This window comes from Doryrhamphus excisus, linkage group LG19 (genome assembly GCF_037039965.1).
Source record: "Doryrhamphus excisus strain RoL-2023G ecotype Guam linkage group LG19, RoL_Dexc_Guam_v1.1, whole genome shotgun sequence".
In the NCBI taxonomy this organism is placed as follows: domain Eukaryota; kingdom Metazoa; phylum Chordata; class Actinopteri; order Syngnathiformes; family Syngnathidae; genus Doryrhamphus; species Doryrhamphus excisus.
The window spans coordinates 9653638-9676223 of record NC_136375.1 but is presented as its reverse complement, the minus strand read 5'-3'; the positions used below and the strand labels follow the sequence as shown (position 1 = coordinate 9676223).

The 22586-nt window shown below is 43.0% G+C and overlaps 1 protein-coding gene across 2 annotated transcripts; it reads left to right on the top strand.

Moving 5' to 3' along the window:
• The first annotated feature begins 252 nt into the window (after positions 1–252).
• On the top strand, positions 253–21667 carry rps6kc1 (ribosomal protein S6 kinase polypeptide 1). 2 transcript variants are annotated; one of them, XM_058057216.2, is made up of 17 exons: positions 253–459; positions 1572–1607; positions 1866–1986; positions 2729–2844; positions 2914–3007; positions 3778–3831; positions 3909–4322; positions 4933–5057; positions 5142–5240; positions 7625–7672; positions 9097–9229; positions 10531–12072; positions 12968–13057; positions 17912–17994; positions 18757–18898; positions 19401–19496; positions 19940–20083. In XM_058057216.2, exons 1-16 carry the CDS (start codon positions 346–348, stop codon positions 19457–19459), a joined length of 3270 nt encoding a protein of 1089 aa, XP_057913199.2. In that variant the 5' UTR covers positions 253–345; the 3' UTR covers positions 19460–19496; positions 19940–20083. The 2 variants fall into 2 exon arrangements, with proteins under 2 accessions (XP_057913199.2, XP_057913198.2); XM_058057215.2 differs by lacking the exon at positions 18757–18898 and having other exon boundaries at positions 19940–21667.
• Positions 21668–22586: the final 919 nt, after the last annotated feature.

Sequence of the window (22586 nt, the reverse complement as noted above, 5' to 3'; positions counted from 1 at the left end):
AAAATTATATCCTCTTGAGACTCATCGATGCATTTTTTTTAATTATAGAGATATAAATGGTAGTTATTAACTGTAAATATATTTGTTTAAGAAACCAAATTTATCGTTGGATGATGTATAAAGAAATACAATTTTAAAAAAGAACAAAATTTCTGACCAAAAAGACACAAGTAATACGAATTGCTGATTTTTCTGGGTCTCCGGGGTGTTGACGTCACGGCGCCATAGCTTTTGCCCAGCAGTGACCTCCCACTCTCACTCGATTTCACCCAACTCCTTGTCACAGTGAATGGATGTTGTGTACAGCCTAGCCAGCTGGTAGCTTTCGGCAATGTTGTTATCAGGATGATATCGCAGCGGGACCACCTTTTTGACAAAGGGGATTTTGCTCGTTTTTATACAGTCACAGACCCCACGAAGCACCAGAAAGGCTACACAGTGTACAAAGTCACCGCGACGGTAAGTGTGAGGAGATGATGATGAGCTACTAATGATAGCTAACAATGCTAGACGCTTCTTAGCTAGTTACGCAAGTGAAGCTAACGTGATGCTAACATACAATGCTGCTTGACAATGTCACTTATCATGTAGCTGTTCGTGGTCTTTCTGATGATACTCCTTAAAATACCAATGCTACATTTTCGCCCTTGATGGTTAGCAATTGCTAAAAGGCATTAGCACTGTCAACCAGAATGAACCTGCCTTAAATCCAAACGTAAACTGCGTAGCTAAGGTTAGCTAGTTTCTTAACACTGCGCTTCACGACTATAAACAAAGGAGATTAGATTTAGTACTCTGTGTAATAAGGTTCTGAAATAACATGGTGTTATGTTCTAATTGTTATTTTTCAACACATACTGGACTTTGAAATCAAATCCCGACATTTACGCAGCAGGGTATCTGGAATACAAACAGAACACAGTTGACAATTTACGTAGACGTAGCTGTAACGCTCATGAATTACGTAATTTGCGTACCTGGGTGTCTTCAACGCAAGTAGAACCTCATCCATCCATCATACACATACGTCATACACGACGTACTGTAAATGTGCACTCCTGAACTACGTGTTTTGCGTAGTGAGGTGAATTCGGGGAAAAAACACCATATACTGTATAATTAACGCAAATGTGCGGGTCCAAACATACACTCCACCAATAAAATATCGATAGTTTTTCTGTGGGAGATTGGAGAGAATCCGCTGTAAATAACCATGTGACTATCTCATTTACTATACAGTTAAAACGGCTTAGTGGCAGGAACTACTTTTCCTTCCGCTTCTCATTGTGCTGACTGAGTGTGTTTGTGTGTGTGTTGTTATTGTGCTTTAATTAAGTGTAACTGTGACATTTGTGTGAATTATAAGTAGCTACTGTAGCATAAAATACATTTTATGTGTAGCTTATTTCCCAAACATGTTGTAAAAGTTGGTATCGCTCGTCACTATTGGTGATGTCTCCTCTGTCTTTTAGCCATCACTCACCATGTAAGGCACCCATTGTCACCCTCAGAGCTGAGCGCTCACAATAGCATCATCCTGACTTTCTTTTCTCCCATCTGTTTTTACACAGATTATTTCTCGGAAGAACCCTGAGGATGTCCAAGAGGTAAGACGTGTAAACATTGTAGTGTACTGGTTTGTAGTATATGTATGCATTGTTTTTTGTTGTTTTTTTGACATCTGTTGTCCATTGAGGAATGCACTCTTTGCCAGTAAGCAGTACTAACTATTGCAGCATGATTTCAATTACAGCCTGGAATGAGTTAAATTGTCCTCATCCGTTTAGCAGCCAGGCAATCTAAGATTCAGGTCTTTATGTTTGCATTACTACCAAGTTTGGTCTGTGCTGTGGCTTTTACTGCAGATAACAGTATGGAAAAGGTACAGTGACTTTCGCAAACTTCATCACAACCTCTGGCAGCTGCACAAGAATGTTTGTAGCCAGTCTGAACTCTTTCCTCCCTTTGCCAAGGCTAAAGTGTTTGGTAAGTACCATTCATTTATTTGCATCTTTTCTTTTTAACCAATACCTCGTAACACTACTTAATATGGAACTTTGTTAAATTGAACCCATCCTTGTATCCTTGTAGTTAATTCCGACTTTACTTGATTATTTCTTTAACTTGTGATATTCAGGAGTAAGTTTGCATCCTCTTCATGCTCGTGTTGCCATTTTTACTTTTATTTGTTGTTTGTCTTTTCCACAAGTGACTTTCTTCAGGCTTCTGATTGGCTGAAGAGGCCTTACAATTAGGGGTTACAGATGTTATTTTTTAAAGGTCATTAAATAGAAAATTTAAAATATAAATGAAATAAGTATACTGAAACTGTTATTAAATATTTGATATATAAATAATTCTAAGGTTAGGTAAGGTTAAATAAATAAATACTTTCAATAGATGTCTTAATATAATATTTTAAAAATATAATAATAGTAATAGTAGTTAATTGTTTTAATTAAATGTTTGATCACATTATTTTTAATTTTAATTAATAATTTTATATTTTCATTTGCTTTTTATTATTTTGGCACAAAAAACCCTTTGTAGACAAGAAAATAGTGTGAATTACCATCTAATTATTAACAAAGTATGAAGTATTGTGTCTATTTTGCAAATTATTAGAGTGAGCTGGACCTGTTCCTGAGCACTAATTTAGCCAGTGCATTGTGGCTCTTATTTAATACATGCTGGATAACATTTATGGCCTATACTCTTGTATCTTTAGGTCGTTTTGATGACTCGGTGATTGAAGAACGGAGGCAGTGCTCAGAGGATCTGCTTCAGTTCTCTGCTAATATACCCGCTCTGTACAGCAGTCAGCACATCCAGGACTTCTTCAAGGTAGGATTTAACCCCAACACACGTAACCACAATCTGTTGGGAAGAAACGACTGAGCCCTGTTTTCCCAGGGAGGGGAGGTCCACGACAGCTCAGAGCTCATCGGACCGGTGGAGCCCTTCTTCGACTTCCTGGCTGACAGTTTGTCCGACTGCAGCTCGGATGGTAGGTTGTCATATTTAGTTTAAATGTATTCAAATAACTACACAGGCGTACATCAGTGGTTCCCACTCACAGTGACAGTTTTCCAATATAAATTAAATCTTCAAAATGAAACACCCTTCAGGCACAAAATAATCATCAAACTTACTTATTTGTTCATATGATGCACACAGAGCAATGAACAACTGGTTTCTGCTCTGCTGTGAGGCATTCATGTACACTCGTAATTGTGAGTTTCAGCTGCTAATTGTTTTTCATTTTTATGCATGTACCCCTCATGAGAGTTGGTATCCCCCTCTCCCCACTTTGGGAATCCTGGGTATGCACAGCAGAAGGAAAAGCGCTGTTATGGTGATAGATGTGATGCTGCTCACAACCACAAGGGGGCATATTTGCTTTGTATTTGGTGTAAAGCCCCAAAGGTTACATGATTTGGTATTTGACCAACATTTTCAGGAAAAGTATGCCTCAACTCTTTTTTTTTTTCTTTTTGTTATGCCGATATTAGGAAAAGGAAAAAAAAAAAAAGAAAATAAATCAAGACTCTATCTGTTTCTCATTACTAATTCTAAACAGTTAAAAAAAACCTTACCGTCATTAGAGTTTCATTAAAGTTGAGATGTCTGTAGTTTTTTTTAATGATAGCACTTATTTTTACACTTATATGGCATTTACTTATTTACACAGTACAGCTAATGAAGGTTTTGTGGTAGCCTGAACGGATAATTAATTTTTCCGGTTTTATCCCAAACTTACCTTAATATATTCTTCAGTTCAAAGAGACATCAGTGGGGCAGAAGATTTGACTATCACATCGGAATATGGCGGTAGGTATGAAAGTACTTCTAGATTTAGAGCTGCTATGAGATGCTTTTATGTGTCCTACATCCATGTCTCCCTGTAGGCCCGTCCAGTGACAGCGACTTGACCTCCTTGGCTGTGGACACCGACTCTTTGGCTGAGCTAGATGATGGCATGGCCTCGGGCCGCACCTCCCCGAACCAGCCACAGGGGGGAGCCGCCAGCATTAGCAGCAACAGCAGCAGTCCTCGCTTGCCCTCCCTGCCTGATCACCGCACTCCATCGCCTGCCCCCGCTTCCAGTTCCCCTGCCCCTAAACCAGAGGTCAGCTGGCCCAGCCGAAGGTCGCTTTTCTCCAAGAAAGCCGGCAGGTCCAAAGAGAAGGTGAAGTCGGACTATCTCGACAAAGCCGGGGAGCTCATTCGTGTGGCCACACAGAAAGAGAAAGATCAGGACTATCAGGCGGCGTTTTCCTTCTTCCGCAGTGGAGTGGACCTTCTGCTGCAAGGTGTTCAAGGTTAGTTTGGTTGACAATAGTGATGAGAAGAATTGCACTCTGAATGAGTCTTAAAAGGGACCTATCAGCAATCACGCTGCAAGCACTTTTACTCCATGACTTACACAAAATAAATACAGTTAGGACACTGAAACTGTTGCTCAGTCTACACGACTGGTCGCCAGCCAATCACAGGACACATATAGACAAACAACCATTCACACTCACATTCATACCTATGGACAATTTGGAGTCGCCAATTAACCTAGCATGTTTTTGGAATGTGGAAGGAAACCGGAGTGGTGGCATTGTTAGGACCTTTGTGGGAGGGCAGAGCGCTTATCCAGCTTACAGACACGCCCATATAAGGAAGGTCGCCCTTCTGTGACATCACAAAAGGGCAGTTTTACTAAGCCTTTTTAAGCCATCTCAAACATTTTTTCAGGGCTCACTTCCAAATATGGAAACCTCTTTATCTGAAACTTTGACATCCTTTAAAAGTGGAAAAAGGTCCCTTTTAAGGTAATTGGCGCAAAAGTCAATGCAATTCTTGACTTCAACCAGCAGACGCGCTGTTTATTCCCGTTCAAATTCCCATTGTTCCAAACTTTTTTTTAACATTCCATTGCAGGTGAATCTAGTCCCAAGCGGCGAGAGGCAGTGAAGAAGAAGACTGCTGAGTACCTGATGCGTGCCGAGCAAATATCCTGCCAGCATCTGCGCAGCAACATGGGTCAAGGGTCAACACAAACAGTGGTGAGACAAGACACAAGAATTGTTTCAAATGAAGCCTGTGTATTATTCATAACATGCATAGCAATCTGATCTTTTTGGGTGCAGATGATAGGCGTGCAGTGTTGCGCTTCCACCAGCAGAGGGAGCCAGCACGGTCCCGCTGAGGATCTCAGCGTTTACAGGGTGTTGGGTGTCATCGATAAGGTATGTTTACTATTTTGACTCAACCTTTTTAAAGACAAACAAGATAAATATTAGATTACTTAAGATTGAGGCCTTGTTTAAGGGCAGCAAGCAGCCTCCTCGTTCCTTAGTCTGAAACGTTCTACTGTTTATATTATTGACAGTATAATAGAAGTTAAGGGTCAAGGTGAAACAATAATTGTGCCCTCACAAAACACTTGCACTTTAGCCACGTAATTGCAGTTTATAGGTTGAATCATGTTCCAATAAATACAGACGGCGCCCCGCTTTAGTGTTCGTCCCCGTGTCTCCTCTCTTCCTTCGGCCATCCTTCTTTTTATCTAAAGCAATAAAAGCGCAGCAGATTTACTCCATAATATAGCAGGGAGAGATAGTGTATGTGTGTGTGTTAAGCGGCAGTTATGACTACCACCAAGGTCAGTTTGGGTTGCCGGTTCTGTCAGCCAGCTGCCGTCGAAGCAACCTCACCACTCAGCCATGAAATGACTTGGCAAGCGGCTCAGAGAGCGACGCACAACATCGAATCAATGACGCTCATCCTATACACACCAAAAAACCCTAAGGAGAATGTTGACACAATACCAGCATGTGCTAGTCCGTAGACGCATGTGTGCACGTTCAACGTCCATCACTGCAAAATCATCCACTTCTCCCTTTTTTTTTTTACTTTTAATGGGGACAGAGGAGACAGATGGAGAGAGCTCCTCGCCCCTCTGCCCCCTGCCACTCCTCTCCACTTCCCCCTTTCCCTGATGTTTGTGTCTTAATTATATTAGCGCCCTGGCTATAGCGCTGCCGCTCTGTTTACTCACATCTCCATTCATATCCATTTAGCCCGCACCTGTTTGGTCCCAGCCAGGGTCACGCGGAGAGAACGCAAGCGTGCCCGCCGCTCTCTCGGCACGCACACACACACACGAGTCGTACGCATATGCTCCACATCTCCCCAGAGGGGGTGATGGAGCACAAGAGTGATGATGATGTCAAGAGAGGAAAGAGGCGAAATAAAGATATCAGAACAAGTGGCGTGCCATCTTTTTAATTGGGATATTGGCAGGGATGAAAGGAACGTTGAGATTTAGGGACGGCGGTGCCAACATCTGCTCACAAATGAACACTTAGTGACGTTATACCTGCACTTGAAATGTTAATGCACAGGAACAAATAAATAAAACTGCTGCCGTAATTGCTCCTTGAAATATATTTAAAAAAAAATTGTTTTGCATTCACACAGAACTATTTCTAATGTTTTGTCTTATTTTACACATGCACAAATAATATTAAACATCCCCACAATAGTGTTGTAGAACTGTAGGACACACACTGAATCCCTGACGTCACTTCCTGTCCACACGTGCAGAAGACATTTATTGAAACACACATGAGCATGAGTCTTATTTATATCTTAAATGGCTCGTTTTATCTTGATGATAACTACTACAATGAGTCATATGAGTGTGAAGGTGTTGTAGGGGTGTTATTTCTTGTTTAGAGGGCTCTAATAACAACGTCATGAATAGATTTTCTATGCTGTAACTACTGATATCGAATACTACTTTGCGGAAATTCACTTATCGTGACCGATCTGGAACGAACTAATTGCTATACTGTATAAATAAACAACATAATAACTAATAATATTTAATACACTACTGAATGAAAAGTGTAGAAGTACAGCAATGACGTATATAGCAACCCTGTGATAATACTGCCATTCTAATGCATTTAATTTAATATAAGAAAAAACTATCAACACAAAAACCAAATGTCATAAGAGGATGATTTATTTCACTTAAAATGCATCTTGATATGTACAGCATAGATCGTTATGTTTTATTCATGTAGTGAGCTTAATTATTGAAGAAATACTTGGCAAGTATTTTGGGGTGTTTTTAGAGGAATGTTAAAGAATGCATTACAATGATAGAATGCATTTCTACTGAATCCCAGACAAGACCTCTTAAAAATGAATTAATCTGCATTTATTTTATTGAGCTCCCTTTTTTCCTTTGACTAAATGGCAACTATCAACTCTCACACCCTGGAAGAGGCGGATTAAACATGATATATCTTGACTTAATCACTTCAAATGCAATAGTTTGTGCCCATCTGGTCCACTAATTACCTAATAAGTTCAGTACTAATGTGCTTAAATCAGTGTTTTGTGGCTGTGACATTGGTTTGGTAAACACAGCAGGGCCTGATGGGTTAATGCCCCTTTTGCTGGTGTAATTTAGGGAGCGACATTTATTTTGCAGTGGCCCTCTTGTGTGGAATATAACCCAGTCATTGAACAACGCTGCTCATGTGGACAGGACCTCTATGTCATCCAGATCAGACTGCCTGTTCATAATCTGGCAATTAATGACACTCGTCCATCACAGGTCCTTTTGGTCATGGACAAGAGAACACAGGAGACGTTTGTCGTCAAAGTAAGTGTACTGAGTGAGTGGATGTTTATGAGTGCGTGCATCCTGCATCACCGCTGTCCTGACTGTTGGTGTGAAGTGTGCCAGACGCCCCCTGTGTGTGTGTGTGACCGCTGTAATTGATTCTAATGGGCCTGTCCCTGTCAGCTCCTCTGCTCTCAGGTGTGAGACGTGTGCCAGATGTCAACGTGTAGCGCGGGCACAGATGACTACACACACACACACACACACATATACATGCTCATATAAGCAAGCAAATCTGCAGACACTTGCTGCCAATGTGAACTTGATGTGTGTATCTCTTTGACAGTCAATACTGTATGTGGCTTGATGGATCCGGTGACTTTGGGTTGCTGTGGGTCATCGCTGGCAACTTCTTAATGGCAGATTTCTCCTTTGAAACATTTTCTTCCACATATATTCACACTACATGCTACTTAGACATGAGGAAATTATATGTTTGTCGCTTTTCTGTGCATTCTAAAGATATAAAAAGGGCTAAAAAGAGGCCGCTAAGACAGCACGATATGGGACGCAAATACAGTAGTCCTGCATTTTAACCAAGCTACAGCAACATTGTTGTTGCTGTATTTTGTTACAGTTACATACTTACAGTATTTTGGTCATTTTAAGCATTAGTGGAGCTTCCTTTCAGGGTGGGTCACCAGTTTTCCATGTAATAGCTCTTAATTGCTCTTAGTTTTTTTGTGTGTTTGTGTTTATAGGCAGAATAGGTGTGTCCTTTTCTGTTTTTTTTCTCTTTAGAACGCACAGGAAAGGGAAAGATGTGTATGGCTGTTGGACAAAATTACCCAAAAAGTGTAGTTTTCCTTTAATTGTTAATGGTTTTATTTCATTTGAACATGCATCAGATTACAATTGAGTGCATCCCATAATCAGTTCACAGTTCCACATGTCCAAAAGGAGTAGGAAGAAGCAAAGCTTATTAAATCCTACCCCTCCATGTGGTACTTTTACAATCGGTAACTGTTACATTTGTTCACTTCCTGCTTTCCATAATACAGTTTAAGGTTTTTTTTTTTAATAATGTACCGAAGTATGAGGTGATATGACCATACAATAACAACATAATGGGTACCATAGTAACTGTCAATATAGTGATATATAGAGGTAACAGTTAGGGCCCAAAGAAGAGCTGTATAGGAACACTTGGGTGAGTTTGGTGTGGTTTTCACGAAGGTCGCATGTCTTTTTGTCTTGGCATCTGCAGCAAAGTGGAGACTGTGTAGTAGAATATTGCAACATTGTGAGCCTCGAATGTCACATTGAAATGGATATGATTTAATATGATCAGAGACCAGCCCACCTTGTACTAATAGTAGCTACCATGCAGTGGAAATCTGCTCTCAGGGACCTCTGAGTGAATTGATACACAAACGACTCCTTTTCCTTTCCCCCTTCATCAGGGTTTAAGGAAAAGCAGTGACTGCTCCAGAATGAAGAAGACCATCATGCCTCGCTCCGTGCCCCACATGGTGCAGCTCATGAAGCTCATCGACTCGGAGGACACCATCTTCCTTTTGCTGCAGCACGCTGAGGGTAAGATGCTCTTGTTGGCCTCCTCCTGTCTCTTTGCCTTCCCGCTTCCGCCCCTTCCTGTGCCCTTGTCCCAGACAGATGTGTGATGAAGATGGGTGTGTGTCACAGGTCATTATTCTGATACCAGGTGGCGTCACGCTTCATTAGCTATGCCAACACCTGGGCCTCCTTACAGCTCAGTCATGATAGGGATATGGAGCTTCTGTTTGTGGGTGAAGACTTATATTCATTACATATTACTATTATTATTTTTGTTCACTAATATTAGAATATCGGGTGGCATGGCGGTCTAGTGGTTAGCGTGCAGACCTCACAGCTAGGAGACCAGGGTTCAATTCCCACCCTCGGCCATCTCTGTGTGGAGTTTGCATGTTCTCCCCATGCATGCGTGGGTTTTCTCCGGGTACTCCGGTTTCCTCCCACATTCCAAAAACATGCTAGGTTAATTGGCGACTCCAAATTGTCCATAGGTACGAATGTGAGTGTGAATGGTTGTTTGTCTATATGTGCCCTGTGATTGGCTGGCGACCAGTCCAGGGTGTACCCCGCCTCTAGCCCGAAGACAGCTGGGATAGGCTCCAGCACCCCCGCGACCCTCGTGAGGAAAAAGCGGTATGAATGAATATTAGAATATCACATATAATAATGCATGTATAACTTTGTGTTTTTACCATATTAACCTGTAGTAGATGCCATTGAAAAAAAGTTTGAAAAAGCCAAGTTGTCTTATATATATGTATTATATATATTCGCACGGCGAACGAGTGGTTAGCGCATAGGCCTCACAGCTAGGAGACCCGAGTTAAATTCCACTCTCGGCCATCTTTGTGTGGGATTTGCATGTTCTCCCCGTGCATGCGTGGGTTTTCTCCGGGTACTCCGGTTTCCTCTGATATTCCAAAAACATGCTAGGTTAATTGGCCACTCCCAATTGTCCATAGGTATGAATGTGAGTGTGAATGGTTGTTTGTCTATATGTGCCCTGTGATTGGCTGGCCACCAGTCCAGGGTGTACCCTGCCTCCCGCTGGGATAGGCTCCAGCACGCCCGCGACCCTCGTGAGGATAAGCGGTAGAAAATGATTGAATGACTGAATGAAGTGGTCTTATAGTTGTGGTCTAGAGATTTATACTTGCACCAGAAGGTGGCTCCACAAAGTCAGCATGGTATTTCAGTTTCTTCCATACACCAGTGTCATGGAGAGTGTGATGCAAGTGTCTGTAGTTTCTGGTGTTTAAGATCCCATTTATCAACAATATCCCTCTGTTTTATCCCCCAATTCCCTTGTCCTTGATATTCAGGTGGAAAACTGTGGTCCCACATAGGAAAATACCTGCGGAATTCCAGTCCAGAAGAGAGCTTAGACATTCCTTTCATCCAGAAGAGCCACACCGCAGCTGTATACTCCCAACAATACCCTGTTCTACACCTGGGCGTGGATTCAGCAGCTAGTTCAGGCTCAGGGCCTGTGTCCGGTTCTGATTCTGTTGCAGGGCTTCAAAACAACGCCAAGGATGTCGCTGCATCTCCTTGGAAGAGCAAGCTCTCCGCAAGGCTTAGCAAAAAAGTGGTGGCCCAATCGGACTTGGGGGCCACTTCTGAGGAGGAGTGCACCAACAGTTATTTAACACTTTGTAATGAGTACGAGCAGGAGAAAGTAGAGCCGGATGAGCTGGAGGAGGAGGAAGCGAAAAGCGACCAGGAGGTGTCATTGGACGTACCCACGGGGACGGCCACCGCTTCCTCGCGAAGCCATTCGCTCCTCAGCAACGACAGCCTGTCATCTCCCGTCAGCTGTCAGGAGTTTGGCTTTTTCACAGACTCGTCTGATAAAAACGGCCAGCGGCATGACAGCAACGGACAGGACCTCGGTGAGGTCTACAACGCACCGCCATCCCCGGCAGGGCTACATTCTCTTGATCAGTCCAAGCACACGCCGATGGAGTTTTTCCGTATCGACAGCAAAGACAGCGCCAGTGAGGTGACCTGCCTCGACTGGGGGGAGCAGGCCTCCTCCCATAAACAGCCCCGTCTCTTTTTCACGTCCGACCTCGGCTCTGAGGTTGTGGAGGACCTTCCGGAGCTGGCTCAGGAGGTCAAGGGCCACAGTGCACATCTTTGGGGGTTAGATTATAGCGATAAAGGTTCCAATGAGTCAGTGCCTGTCATTTCTTTTAAAGAGGCGGTAGTGGAGGACGAGGGTCACCCGCCAGACCTTTTGGTCAATCTTCCCGGAATGAGCGGGGCCGTAGCGGACTCTCAACAAGAGGAATTAGAAACCCCTATGCTGTGTCTGGACCTTGAGGCCACAACCTCGCCTCAAAGGTCGATCCAGCCCGATGTTTTACAGCGCCCTGGCCAGACGGAGGAAGAGGAGGAGCAGCGACCTTCATCTTTGTGTGCAACTGATGCGTCTTCATCTGCCTTGACCTCCCTCTGGGATGACTACAGCTCCACTTTTGGACAAAAAGACACAGAGACAGTGGAGGTTGAACCTTCATGCCATAATAATGACCCCTTTCTTGATGCAGACTCGCTTAGTGGACAATGTCCAGCAGCCCCAACTGAATCTCAGGCCTGTGCTCCAGTCGAGCAATCACTAGATGTCCATGTTGAATCATCAGCAAGTAGTCCAAACAGAGTGAGTGAAGGGTTCGATGAAGATGTGTCGCGGCTGTTTGCTGAGCTGGACCAGTTGTCACTGGCCGCATCCCAGGCTCGCATCCCGGAGGCGTTCGTCCGATGCTGGGCGGTGGAGATGGTGACAGCGCTGGATTCTCTGCACCAAGTAGGGATCATCTGTAGAGACCTAAACCCCAACAACATCCTGCTGGATCACCAAGGTGAGATGATTGGAGATATAATTGAACATTCTTCATTGTCATGTCATCGTCATTTCAATGCCAGATGTCATAGTGGAACATCTTTGCGTTTCATGATGCAGCACCTCTGCTGGTGGCCGCTAGGTATCGGCCCCAGTGGATTCACATGCGTTTGACTTTAGAGGTTCCACTATACCCATGTCTGTCTTCACTAGATGTTCATTCATTCATTCATTCATTCATTTTCTACCGCTTTTTCCTCACGAGGGTCGCAGGGGTGCTGGAGCCTATCCCAACTGTCTTCGGGCCAGAGGCGGGGTACACCCTGGACTGGTTGCCAGCCAATCACAGGGCACATATAGACAAACAACCATTCACACTCACATTCATAACTATGGACAATTTGTAGTCTCCAATTAACCTAGCATGTTTTTGGAAATGTGGGAGGAAACCGGAGTCACTAGATGTTCTATTTACCAAAATAAAGAGAACCGGTTTTACTCGGGTCACAAATTCCTCCCCATTTTCTTCTGTTGTCGCCCCCACCATCATCTCTCCACCTCGTTATCAACAAGCGTCTAATTAGCTGAGTGGCTGTTTTAGTCTCCCCAGTGGTAATGATTGTTCTAAAGGCTCCATCAACAGAGTACTGTGGTGCATCATTCTGGCTAGCCCTGGCTAATGGCCGCGGCTACCTAATGACACCATTAGTTCTAATGATGGCGTTAACGGGTAGCCGCTAAACAGGAGTAATCGCCGAGGCGGTGTGCTTGAAAAGCTCACGGAGGGGGTGAAGTAGAGAAGCGGAAAGGAAGGGTGGAAGGAAGTGCTTTAGAGGTGGGCAAACAGTTTGGAAAGTAAGAGTGACACTTGAAAGAGGTTGTAGTTGAATAGCTTTGTGTTCCTCTCCCTTCAGGTCATGTTCAGCTTACTTACTTCTGCAGCTGGAGCGATGTGGAGGAGTCCTGTGACAAAGAAGCCTGCACTAATATGTACGCCGCACCAGGTGAGGCATTATTATTAATGATTTGAAACGGCCTTATTGTAGATGTTCATAGATATTGTCGGATTCAGACACTTTTTATCAACATCACCTAATCACACTCGATAAACATAATTCAGTCTTGCACTGTGCATGGAGCGACTCTTGTAATTATATGATCGTCCTGCAGAGGGTGCTGCATTGCAACAATGAGGCAGCAAGTGTGCTTTAACGTGTTTGCCCCCCACCCCCCAGACTTGTGGCAGGTCTGGCATGTTGTTTAAAAGCTGTCTAAAGCCAAACTGCTACTAGACCATTTTTCTACTCCCTCCACTTCATATAATGTGTTAAAATACACCTTTCCACGCTGAAAATACGCTAAAAGTAACCTTCACTCTCATATCCTGTATTCATATTTATACCCTCTGCACTGTGTTTAATGAGAAATGGAAGATTTTATGAATAATCTCACATATTTCCATTAGTCCGTGCATGCAATTGTCCCGGTGGCCGGGGATAGGTGACTTCAAGAACTCTACGCTCTATTTTAACATGTTTTCTACTGTTGCAGAACCATTTTTTTTATCTTGCATTAAAACCTGCAGGGATTGTGTTTCCAAGAAAATATATATATATTCAAAATTTTCCCATATACAAATAAATAAAATTACAATTAAACATATTTGTAACATATGTTTTTAACACAAATAAAATTACAATTAAATGTATGTTTTTTTACACCTTCATATTTTAATTCACTTGGGAAATAACCAAGAAGTTAACACACACTTTAACTGGTTATGATGGCCTTAATATTCTTATTTTTTTGATTTAGAACCATTTAATCTGTCAAGTGAAATTCTTAACTTTGTAAAAGTCAGAGTGTATGCTTGTTTTCATTTTTTTCATTATTTTATTCTCTCTATTACCTAAGGAATGGAATTAATGAAATAATCTGAATAATCCTGCTCTTAATACGATGTACCAAATCAGGGGTTAGATGTTTAGCTCCCTGTGTTTATAATATCGTCTTGCAGCCGAAGATATTTAATTTAAAAACATGTTTGAGCTTAACTAAATAAGGTGAGTAAGATGAATAAATGGATCAGAACACAAACTCACAATGTGTTTATTAATCCTGACGGTTTTTTCCTTGGACATCACACTGGAGTCATTTGCATCCGTGGCCAGTAGGGGGCGTGTTATACCTCTGCTGCTGAGCATCCAGGTCTAGAATGCGCTATGGCAGCACTTTTTTTTCCTATGTCTCCACTTTCTGTGGTCATTTTAAATTGTGGTGTAAAAAAAGCCATAAGGCAGCATTTAATACATGAATGTAAATAACGTGTGTGTGTTTTTTCTCTGTGTGTATGCTTTTCCTGCCCTTGTTATGTATTGCTGTTTATCCAGACAGGGTCAGCTCTATGGCTTCATTCCTGATGACAGATTTATGACTGTTTGCCAGGGAGCTAGCAGGGGGTCTACTCTCTGTGTGCTTATGTGTGTGTGTGTGTGTAAGAAGGAGGGAAACATGTTTTTAAAGCACATGCATTCACACCCAAAAAAAAAAAAATGGGAGTGGACATGGAAAATCCAGTGACCGTATCATAATCTGTTTATTCTGCACTTGTGTTTATTTACTTTCTCACCATTTTGTTATCACCGATCAACATCAGATGGCAAATGTTTTTTAATTAGAAAAAAAAACAAAAACAAGCAGTTTGACAAGTGTTTGTTAGAGCAGCGCAAGCAAATGTAATCTGAAATGGTAATTTAGTTTTTTCCAAAGGTGAGGTGACTGTCAAACAGCAGTGAGGTCATACATGGATACCATACAGCTTTTTGTATATATATGTGTGTGTGTGTGTGTGTGTGAGAAAGAGAGATCCAAAGAGAAACTTAATTTCACTGATCTCATCTATAGTGGTTTCCCCCTTTTAATGATAAATGGCCGAGTGGTTGGCATGGTGGCCACACAGTCAGGAGATCAGGAAGACCTGGCTTCCAATCCCCACTTGAGTATCTCTGTGTGGAGTTTGCATGTTCTCCCTGAGGGTTTTCTCCGGGTACTCCGGTTTTATCCCACATTCCAAAAACATGCATGTTATGTTAATTTATGTGAATAAGTTATGTGAACGTGAATGATCCAGGGTGTATCCCGCCTCTCGCCCGAAGTTAGCTGGGATAGGCTCCAGCAAACCCCCATAAATAACAATTACAGTTAGAGTTGGTGTTGGTTTTGTACAATTTTCATGTAGTGAGAAAACATTAACTTGGGCTTCATCCACACATATAAAAGTCTTAGTCATGGATATACAACTATGGGAATTGAAACATTTTAAAACAAATATGATGAAAAATCCAACAAGAAAGAAGTTTGGAAGCAGTAGAGAGTAAGATGTTATTTTTAGAAAGTGGCAAAACACGGTCAGTGATTAACACTTATCTTGCACAACGCAGCAGCACCAGAACCATTATTGTAATCGCAATAAGAAACAATACAGATGAGGAGTTCATTGTAAACAAAAGTACACCAAATGAATAAAAAACTACCTCTGGAGGTTGCCTACAGCCATAGCTTTTAATGCCACCATTTCGTATTATATGTTTCATTGGTTAGAGGTGTTAATTGGAGGTTTTTCTGTCGTGTAATTCAATTAACCAAGCAGATTCTTGACCACAAATACATACTCAAATACATAGTCAGATTCCTTCTTTATAAATGGAATATTTTTGTGGGTATGGCACTGAAAAACTGTTATGGGGGGAAAACACAGTGAAGTGAGAACAACTTGGAAGTCAAACAGCTTGACAGTGTTTTTGACTTTGGTCTTCATACTTCCTTACCTGCTTAAACGCTACTACCTCTTTCAATAGAGCGGCGTAAGTGTTTAGGGAAGTTGATGCATGGCAGGAGAAGAGAGAGAGTTCCTTATGACCCACAAGAGAGAGGAGATGGAGCAATAGGGTGTGTACTTCATTGTTTAATGGAAAAGGGAAGAAGAAGAAGAGGGCACAAGGTGAACCTACGGTATTGTTGAACACTTCTGCATTTCCCATCTCAAGTATTCCGTGCCGTGGCGGAGAAGCACATGTCAGTTGAAGTCACAGAAGAGTTAGTTGTCGATGACCTGTGGCCTCTGGATGCAGTTAATTCCCCCTTTTCCCATCCTCTTTCTCCCCTTCTCCCTGCCTCGCTCTGACAGAGCGGTAAGTGTAGCCAGCTCCACTGTACTCTCCCTGCAGCTTCTTAGACATTAATCCATTGTGATGACATCGACCTTGCTCTGAGACGTGTGTGTGTGTGTTTGTGTGTGTCCACAATCGCTCCCTCCAGCCAGCAGCTACGCAGGTATCACTAGTCCGTTCAATGACGATCTTCTCTCCTTGGCTGTCAAAACAGTAGTCCTGGGGAGCCCTGAAGACCAGTTGCTCAGTTAGCTGTAAGTGTGTGTGTGTGTGTGTGTGTGTGTGTGTGCGTCCGCACAGCAGTATCATAGCCCTCTCTAACCTTGGCTGCAAGAGAGCCGCACAGGCCCCCTCCGAGTTCCCCTCCAGGAGACGAGGGGTCTTTGTCTCACATGTTCCCCCAGCTGAGGAGCCTGATCTCGGGGCACACACTGGGTCACAGGCCCCTTGGGTGATCCTCCTCCACCCGCCCTCCAGGGAGCACAGCGAGGTTGAGCGGCACGAGAAGCCATCTGGTGCCGAGCGAAGCTAGCATGCACGGGGACACACTTTTTGACTTTTAACACACACTTGCCGGTCGTGTGTCCTCGGTGAAACTTTTCTCACACTTGTGGATAGATTTCCCATTAAATGTGCTTCTCCATAATGAAATGTGTTGAATCCTGCAAGTAATTCATTTTAAAAAAATGATCAAACGTGCGACAGGTTGGAGAAAGATGAAACAAATGATGTCTTTTGTAAATATTAAACCCTATTAAATATTTTTGCTTGTCAAGAAATAACATTCAAACCAGAAGGGAGACACAAATTGCACAATTAAACATACAGTGGTATCTGGGTTTTGTAATCAATTATTCATTTGTTGCACAAAAACCATAGGAAACATTGTAAATCCAATGAATCTGTTCTCGACACCTAAAAATAAGAAAAAATAAATGCACCCCGAAATTGAGACTTTGCCTTCTGGTGTGGAAAAAATGATACTGCCAAAAAAAAACAAAAATAATAATTACAGCTTTACACACAGAGAAACAAATGGCAAATAATGAATGGATGGAGCTTATTGTTGATGCGGACTTCCCATACATGCCAGCAAGATGGAATTCGGTAGTGTTGACCTGCTTTATATTCCTTGGCCCCATGGTGGGTTATTTAGCTTTTTCACTCAATTTAAAAATGCAGTGAGTCAGCAACACACAGGATGCTTTGTTTGGGCACTTGATTTCGCTAACAACGATAACAGTAGTTTATGTGCAAATATTGTATGAAAACTGAGGCAAACTTTTGATGAAAACTAAATCTTGGCAGTCTGAAAACCAAGGTGTGACCGTAGCATGTTAGCATTTTCTTAAAGAACATGTAAGAAGAAGGGCTGCATTTGTTCTCTTGTTGAGCCTAGGCTTGCATTGGAGGTCAGGTCATGCAGATGGTGTGAAGTTGCGGCACAGACGGTTTCCTCAATTTAACTGCTTTTTTATTATGCAAATAACCCTTTTATGAGACACACTTGGGTGGGTGTGGGTGTGTGTGTGTATGTGTGTGCACCGATTATGAAGCAAGTGTGTCACTTTGGTGGATTTCAAAGATGATTCAAAGATGGTGCTGTGTAGGGTTGAAGACAGAGTTTATTGTTTTTAATTTTATTTTTGGTGTCCCTCATGACATAATAAGAATGTGTCTTCATTTCAGAGGTGGGAGGCATCAGTGAGGAGACGGCCGCGTGCGATTGGTGGAGTTTGGGCGCCATCCTGTTTGAGCTTCTGACAGGCACGGTGAGTCCACAAGAGTGTCTTTGTTTTGCGTGGGATGTCTGCAGGTTGATTGGCAGCACTGTCACACTCTTTATGGTCTTGCCAGGTCGTGTGTTGGTGTTTTTTGTGTGAGTGAAGTGCGTCTTGGCTGCCGTCTCTCGCTCTGGTTCTCCGGGAGCACCAGCGGTGTCTGTGTGACTGTTCTCCCCCAGCTTGAGCTCCATCTGCTGGGCCACGGGGTCAGCTCTCCGTGGGCTTCTTTCCTGGCTCCTGGAGCACCGCTGGGCGGGAGGAGCACCAGCACCAACCTTACGTCGGTGCTGAAGGTGAAGACCGGGGCAGCTCTCCAAAGCGCTAGCTAGCTCGGCCGGTCCGAGGGTTTCAGTGTCATGGAGTGGATTGTGTTTGACGTTGGAGGTTCCACTCTAACGCCCCGTGATACATACACACACACATAAATAGTGCATGTGCAAAACGGCCCCTTCAATTTTTCATTGTTTATTAAATTTAAATGGAGTCTAACTGCTTGCTAGGGGGCATATTTTCTTATCAGTCATCAACGTTGCCCGTCAGTGTCCCGAACATGAGTCGGGGGGGTGTTAGGTTAGTGTTATTGTGTTGTTAGTGATACACACACACACTTACCTGGGGAAAAAAAACAAAGTCAGTCACACAGATGTCTCCTTTGATGATTACGTCTGGGTACCGTCCTGGCAAGGATAAACACACACATATACACATATACACATACAAAGCACAAATAGTGTCTCTTGATCCTTGCAGGATAAGATCTTGCCTGCAGCAGTCTTGACTGCAGCCAGGAACCCTGCCAGAACTCCTGCAGCACGTATCAGGAGAGAGGAAGCAAGGCAACAGATCCAGCTGATGGGGAGGGGAGGGGTGGGGAACACACATCGGGTCCCCGGTACACACATACACACTCCGCTTTGCCATATTGTGTTGTTTCAATTCTTTCCATGCATCGGAAGATGTGCTGCTGCAACATGATGATTATGTCCATTATTGTCAATTATTTTAACAATAAGGCTTTGCTGTGTCGTTTTGGAGAGCACTTACAGGTCTTCCGCTCCCTTTCACTCACTTAGAGATAGTTTTTTGGGCTCTGACGTGGTTTGAAAATGGCTTTACAAGCATTCATAGTTGACCTTTCCACGCTCATGTTTTCCGTACAGTTCCAAGAAAGAGCAACATGAGAGAGAAAAAAAAAAAGTCGTCCTTGTTTGCCGTTGCAGTCATCATTGTTGTTTCAGGTTGCTCTCGCCTCCTCCCGTGCATGCGTTCCCACTCCGATGGAGGCTCAGCGGGTGTCCCCGCTGTCTGTTGGTTCCCCCTCAGCGTCCTCCTCCTCCTCCACCCTAGTGGGTCATGTTTTCTGTGTTTGAACTGATAGTTATCTCCCCTCGCAGTCGCTGCTCCAGTGCCATCCAGCAGGAATCGGACGGCACACGGCTCTCAGCATCCCTGAATCGGTGTCGGAGGAGGCCAGATCATTACTGGAACAGGTGACCCTCTCATGTCCTCTCACATAGTAGCACATTAACAACACAACAAATGGTAACCGAAACAATATCTCATAAAATGTTACGTCATCATAACTACCCTTACATGTCAAGGATTGAATCTGTTATATTTTTTATTGGCACCTTTTAAGGCCATTCACTAACATGTGCTACAGCATCATGAAAAACTGTACCACTTCCACATGGAATGGGAGGATCACTTTTTTTTCAGTCTGTCATGTCGGACATGCCCATGGCTGACCTCATGACGTCATGCAGTGTTAGGGTAACGTTACATAATGTTACGTAATAATGTCTCATCAATGTTTTGTGTCATTACTGCCACCTACTGACCAGAATACATATCACTTGTATTTTATTACGTTGTGACTGACTATAGACCATTTTTTTAATTAATGTTGAGGCCTTCCTGTGTTCTTTATCAGTTGCTGCAGTACAACCCCACAGAAAGGCTGGGAGCAGGAGTGGCCGGTGTGGACGACATCAAATCGCACCCCTTCTTTGCCAAAGTGGACTGGCCCGATTTGACGCTGCTCCCAGTGACGCAGTCTGGGAAAGCTAGCGGTCACAGTCATGTAACTTCAGGTAGAAACTGAGGGAATCCACTTTTTTTTTTGCCAAACTGCAGTGTTATACCTTGACCTTGTAAATGTTCCTCAGAGGGTTTGCTGTGTCACTTCCTTGGTGCAGGGAGCACTTATTATGTATAGTGCAATCATTTCTACAGTAAATGCTTGACTGGTGATCCACTCCATCCTTGTTAGTTTTATACTCCTCATAGAGTTGCTGTAAGCAGCAATGCCACAAGATGAAGAGGCCATGTGGGACGACACGTCCAGTATGCATCATTTAGTCCTGAAACACTATCATTTCTTAAGAGGTTGGCTGGAGACTCTGCCAGCCGCACCCATAGAGATTAAACAACTAGACAGGATGATGCCCTACTCTAAATATTTTTAAATACTCACTGCTATTTTACTGCCCACTATCAGGGGTTCACTATGCAAAATGAAATGTGAGATCAAGCAGTATGGGTTGAATATACACTCCTGATCAAAGTTTTAAGACCGGAAAAGTTTACATTTTGCACTGTTGGATCTTCAGAAGATTCTGGGCTTCAAAATACGTTAGCTATTTATTGCAAACAAACATTAAAGTGAAACGGGATGTTCATCAGCTGATCAAACATTTAAGACCGCAATCTTTAGAAGCCAAAATCTTGGCAAAAATAGTCATGCTCCCTTGTCGGGTTATGGAACGCAATTGGTAGATCCGCCAAGACATGGGACCATCCTCGACCCAAATCAAGGTTCTAACTGGTGTCGAGTGCAGTCCAATGATCATCAGACTGCATTTGTGATAGAAGAGTTTTAATAACCAAAAACGTCTGTGATCAACACCGCAGAATTTGTTTGGAATTTGCATAAAAGCACCAAACATGGGACATTGAGAGGTGGAAGAAAGTAATTGATGGTCCTGATGGCTTCCAACGTGACTGGCATGACAAGGAGATCCCACCTGAGGTCCCATCGTGATCTGGGCTGCTTTTTCCTTCAGCTGAACAGTGGAGCTTCATGTTGTGCAGGGGTGTCAAACGGCAGCTAGCTTTGTGAAGATGTTGCAGGGGGCATCCCTTATGAATGAAGGCCCCTGTGGGTGGTAATGACAGGCTTGTTCACAATGGCCGCACTTTCGGACCATCCCTGATCTAAATGCAACTGAGAATATTTGGCGGTGGATGAAAGGGAAGTTTACAAAAATTGACATCATTTTCCAGGTAGTGGATCCCATCTGCAAAGCCTGGAGCAACATTCCCACGAGCCTCCTGCCAATTCTTGCCATAGCTCTCATAAGCACCTCCTTTAGATCCAACAGTACAAAATGTAAATTCTTAATTGGCATTTGTCTAATAATGAACAAAGACACAATTTTTTGGAAACCGGCTCTTTTTTTTTTTTTTAAGAAACTACTTTTCGTAATGTGAACATCAGTTTGATTCCATGAAACACACTTATCATCCATTAATTTTTAATGACCGAACATTCCTGTGGTGTCATGTGCAGATGCACTTTATTACATGTTTACCTATAACACTTACTGTACTTCTTCCTATAGCAGTACCAACAATAAACACAACTGATGGACGTGTCAAATATCGCTTCATTTTTGGCTACACGCTGATTGAATACCAGCGACCACGGTGTGCCAGCAAGGAGTCGCTGTCCGTGTCACTGTAACTGTAACGTGAGCCGGCACCATGGCAACCATGCACGCGGAATCCTCAGCATGCACTGATGTAAACCGGGAGGGAGTCTCTCAATTGTAGTTGTTCAGGATCATATAAATCAGTTCAATTTGCCGTTTAAACATAACCGAAGTTTGTCTTTATTTTTGTCAAGCTGCTGTGCTCCAGAGATTAAAGCTAAATGAATATGATATATATTTCTACATTTTTTCTCTGCTTCTTATAGTGCATGGTCAAAATATACACCCACATGGAAAAGGGTCATTTTATTATAACTAGTAAAAGACCTTAATTAGCATAAAATTACTTAATTCGCTGTTATTACTTGCTGCTGTGCTAAGAAGTGCCGGGGCGGAAAAAGGGCACCATTTGTGTTTTTTAACATCCTTACCTCAGCATTGATTAACATATGCTAGAAAATACAGTCATCATAATATTAAGGATAAAAACTGCCTGTATTAAGGCAACATTTTTTGTCATTAGATTAGAAAATTGTATTCCAAATATCTTGGGAGTCTATAAATGTATTTAGTCGACCGTATGAACTGAACATGAACCCTCTCTTCCTGCCATGTTCCTGTCACCTGAAATGACACAATCATACACACACACACACGCACAGGTCAGGGAAGTTGTTAAGCGGTGCCGGGTTGCCTTCCCTTGTGTCCACCTCATTGGCACCAGGGTCAAGAGTCTGGGCTGATTAGTCTCGTCATAAGACCCTGTCTCTCATTACACCGGCTCTCAGGGTGAGAGGTTCACTTCAGTGCTGAGGAGAAGCCTGCCAATCTTACATGAGACGTGTCTCTGGTGTGTTTTGATGCTGC

Coding starts and splice junctions, on each gene's coding strand:
- rps6kc1 (XM_058057215.2), top strand. CDS start 346: ATGATATCGCAGCGGGACCACCTTTTTGACAAAGGGGATTTTGCTCGT. Junction 1,608..1,865: donor ACCCTGAGGATGTCCAAGAG/GTAAGACGTGTA, acceptor CTTTTACTGCAG/ATAACAGTATGGAAAAGGTA. Junction 2,845..2,913: donor ACATCCAGGACTTCTTCAAG/GTAGGATTTAAC, acceptor CTGTTTTCCCAG/GGAGGGGAGGTCCACGACAG.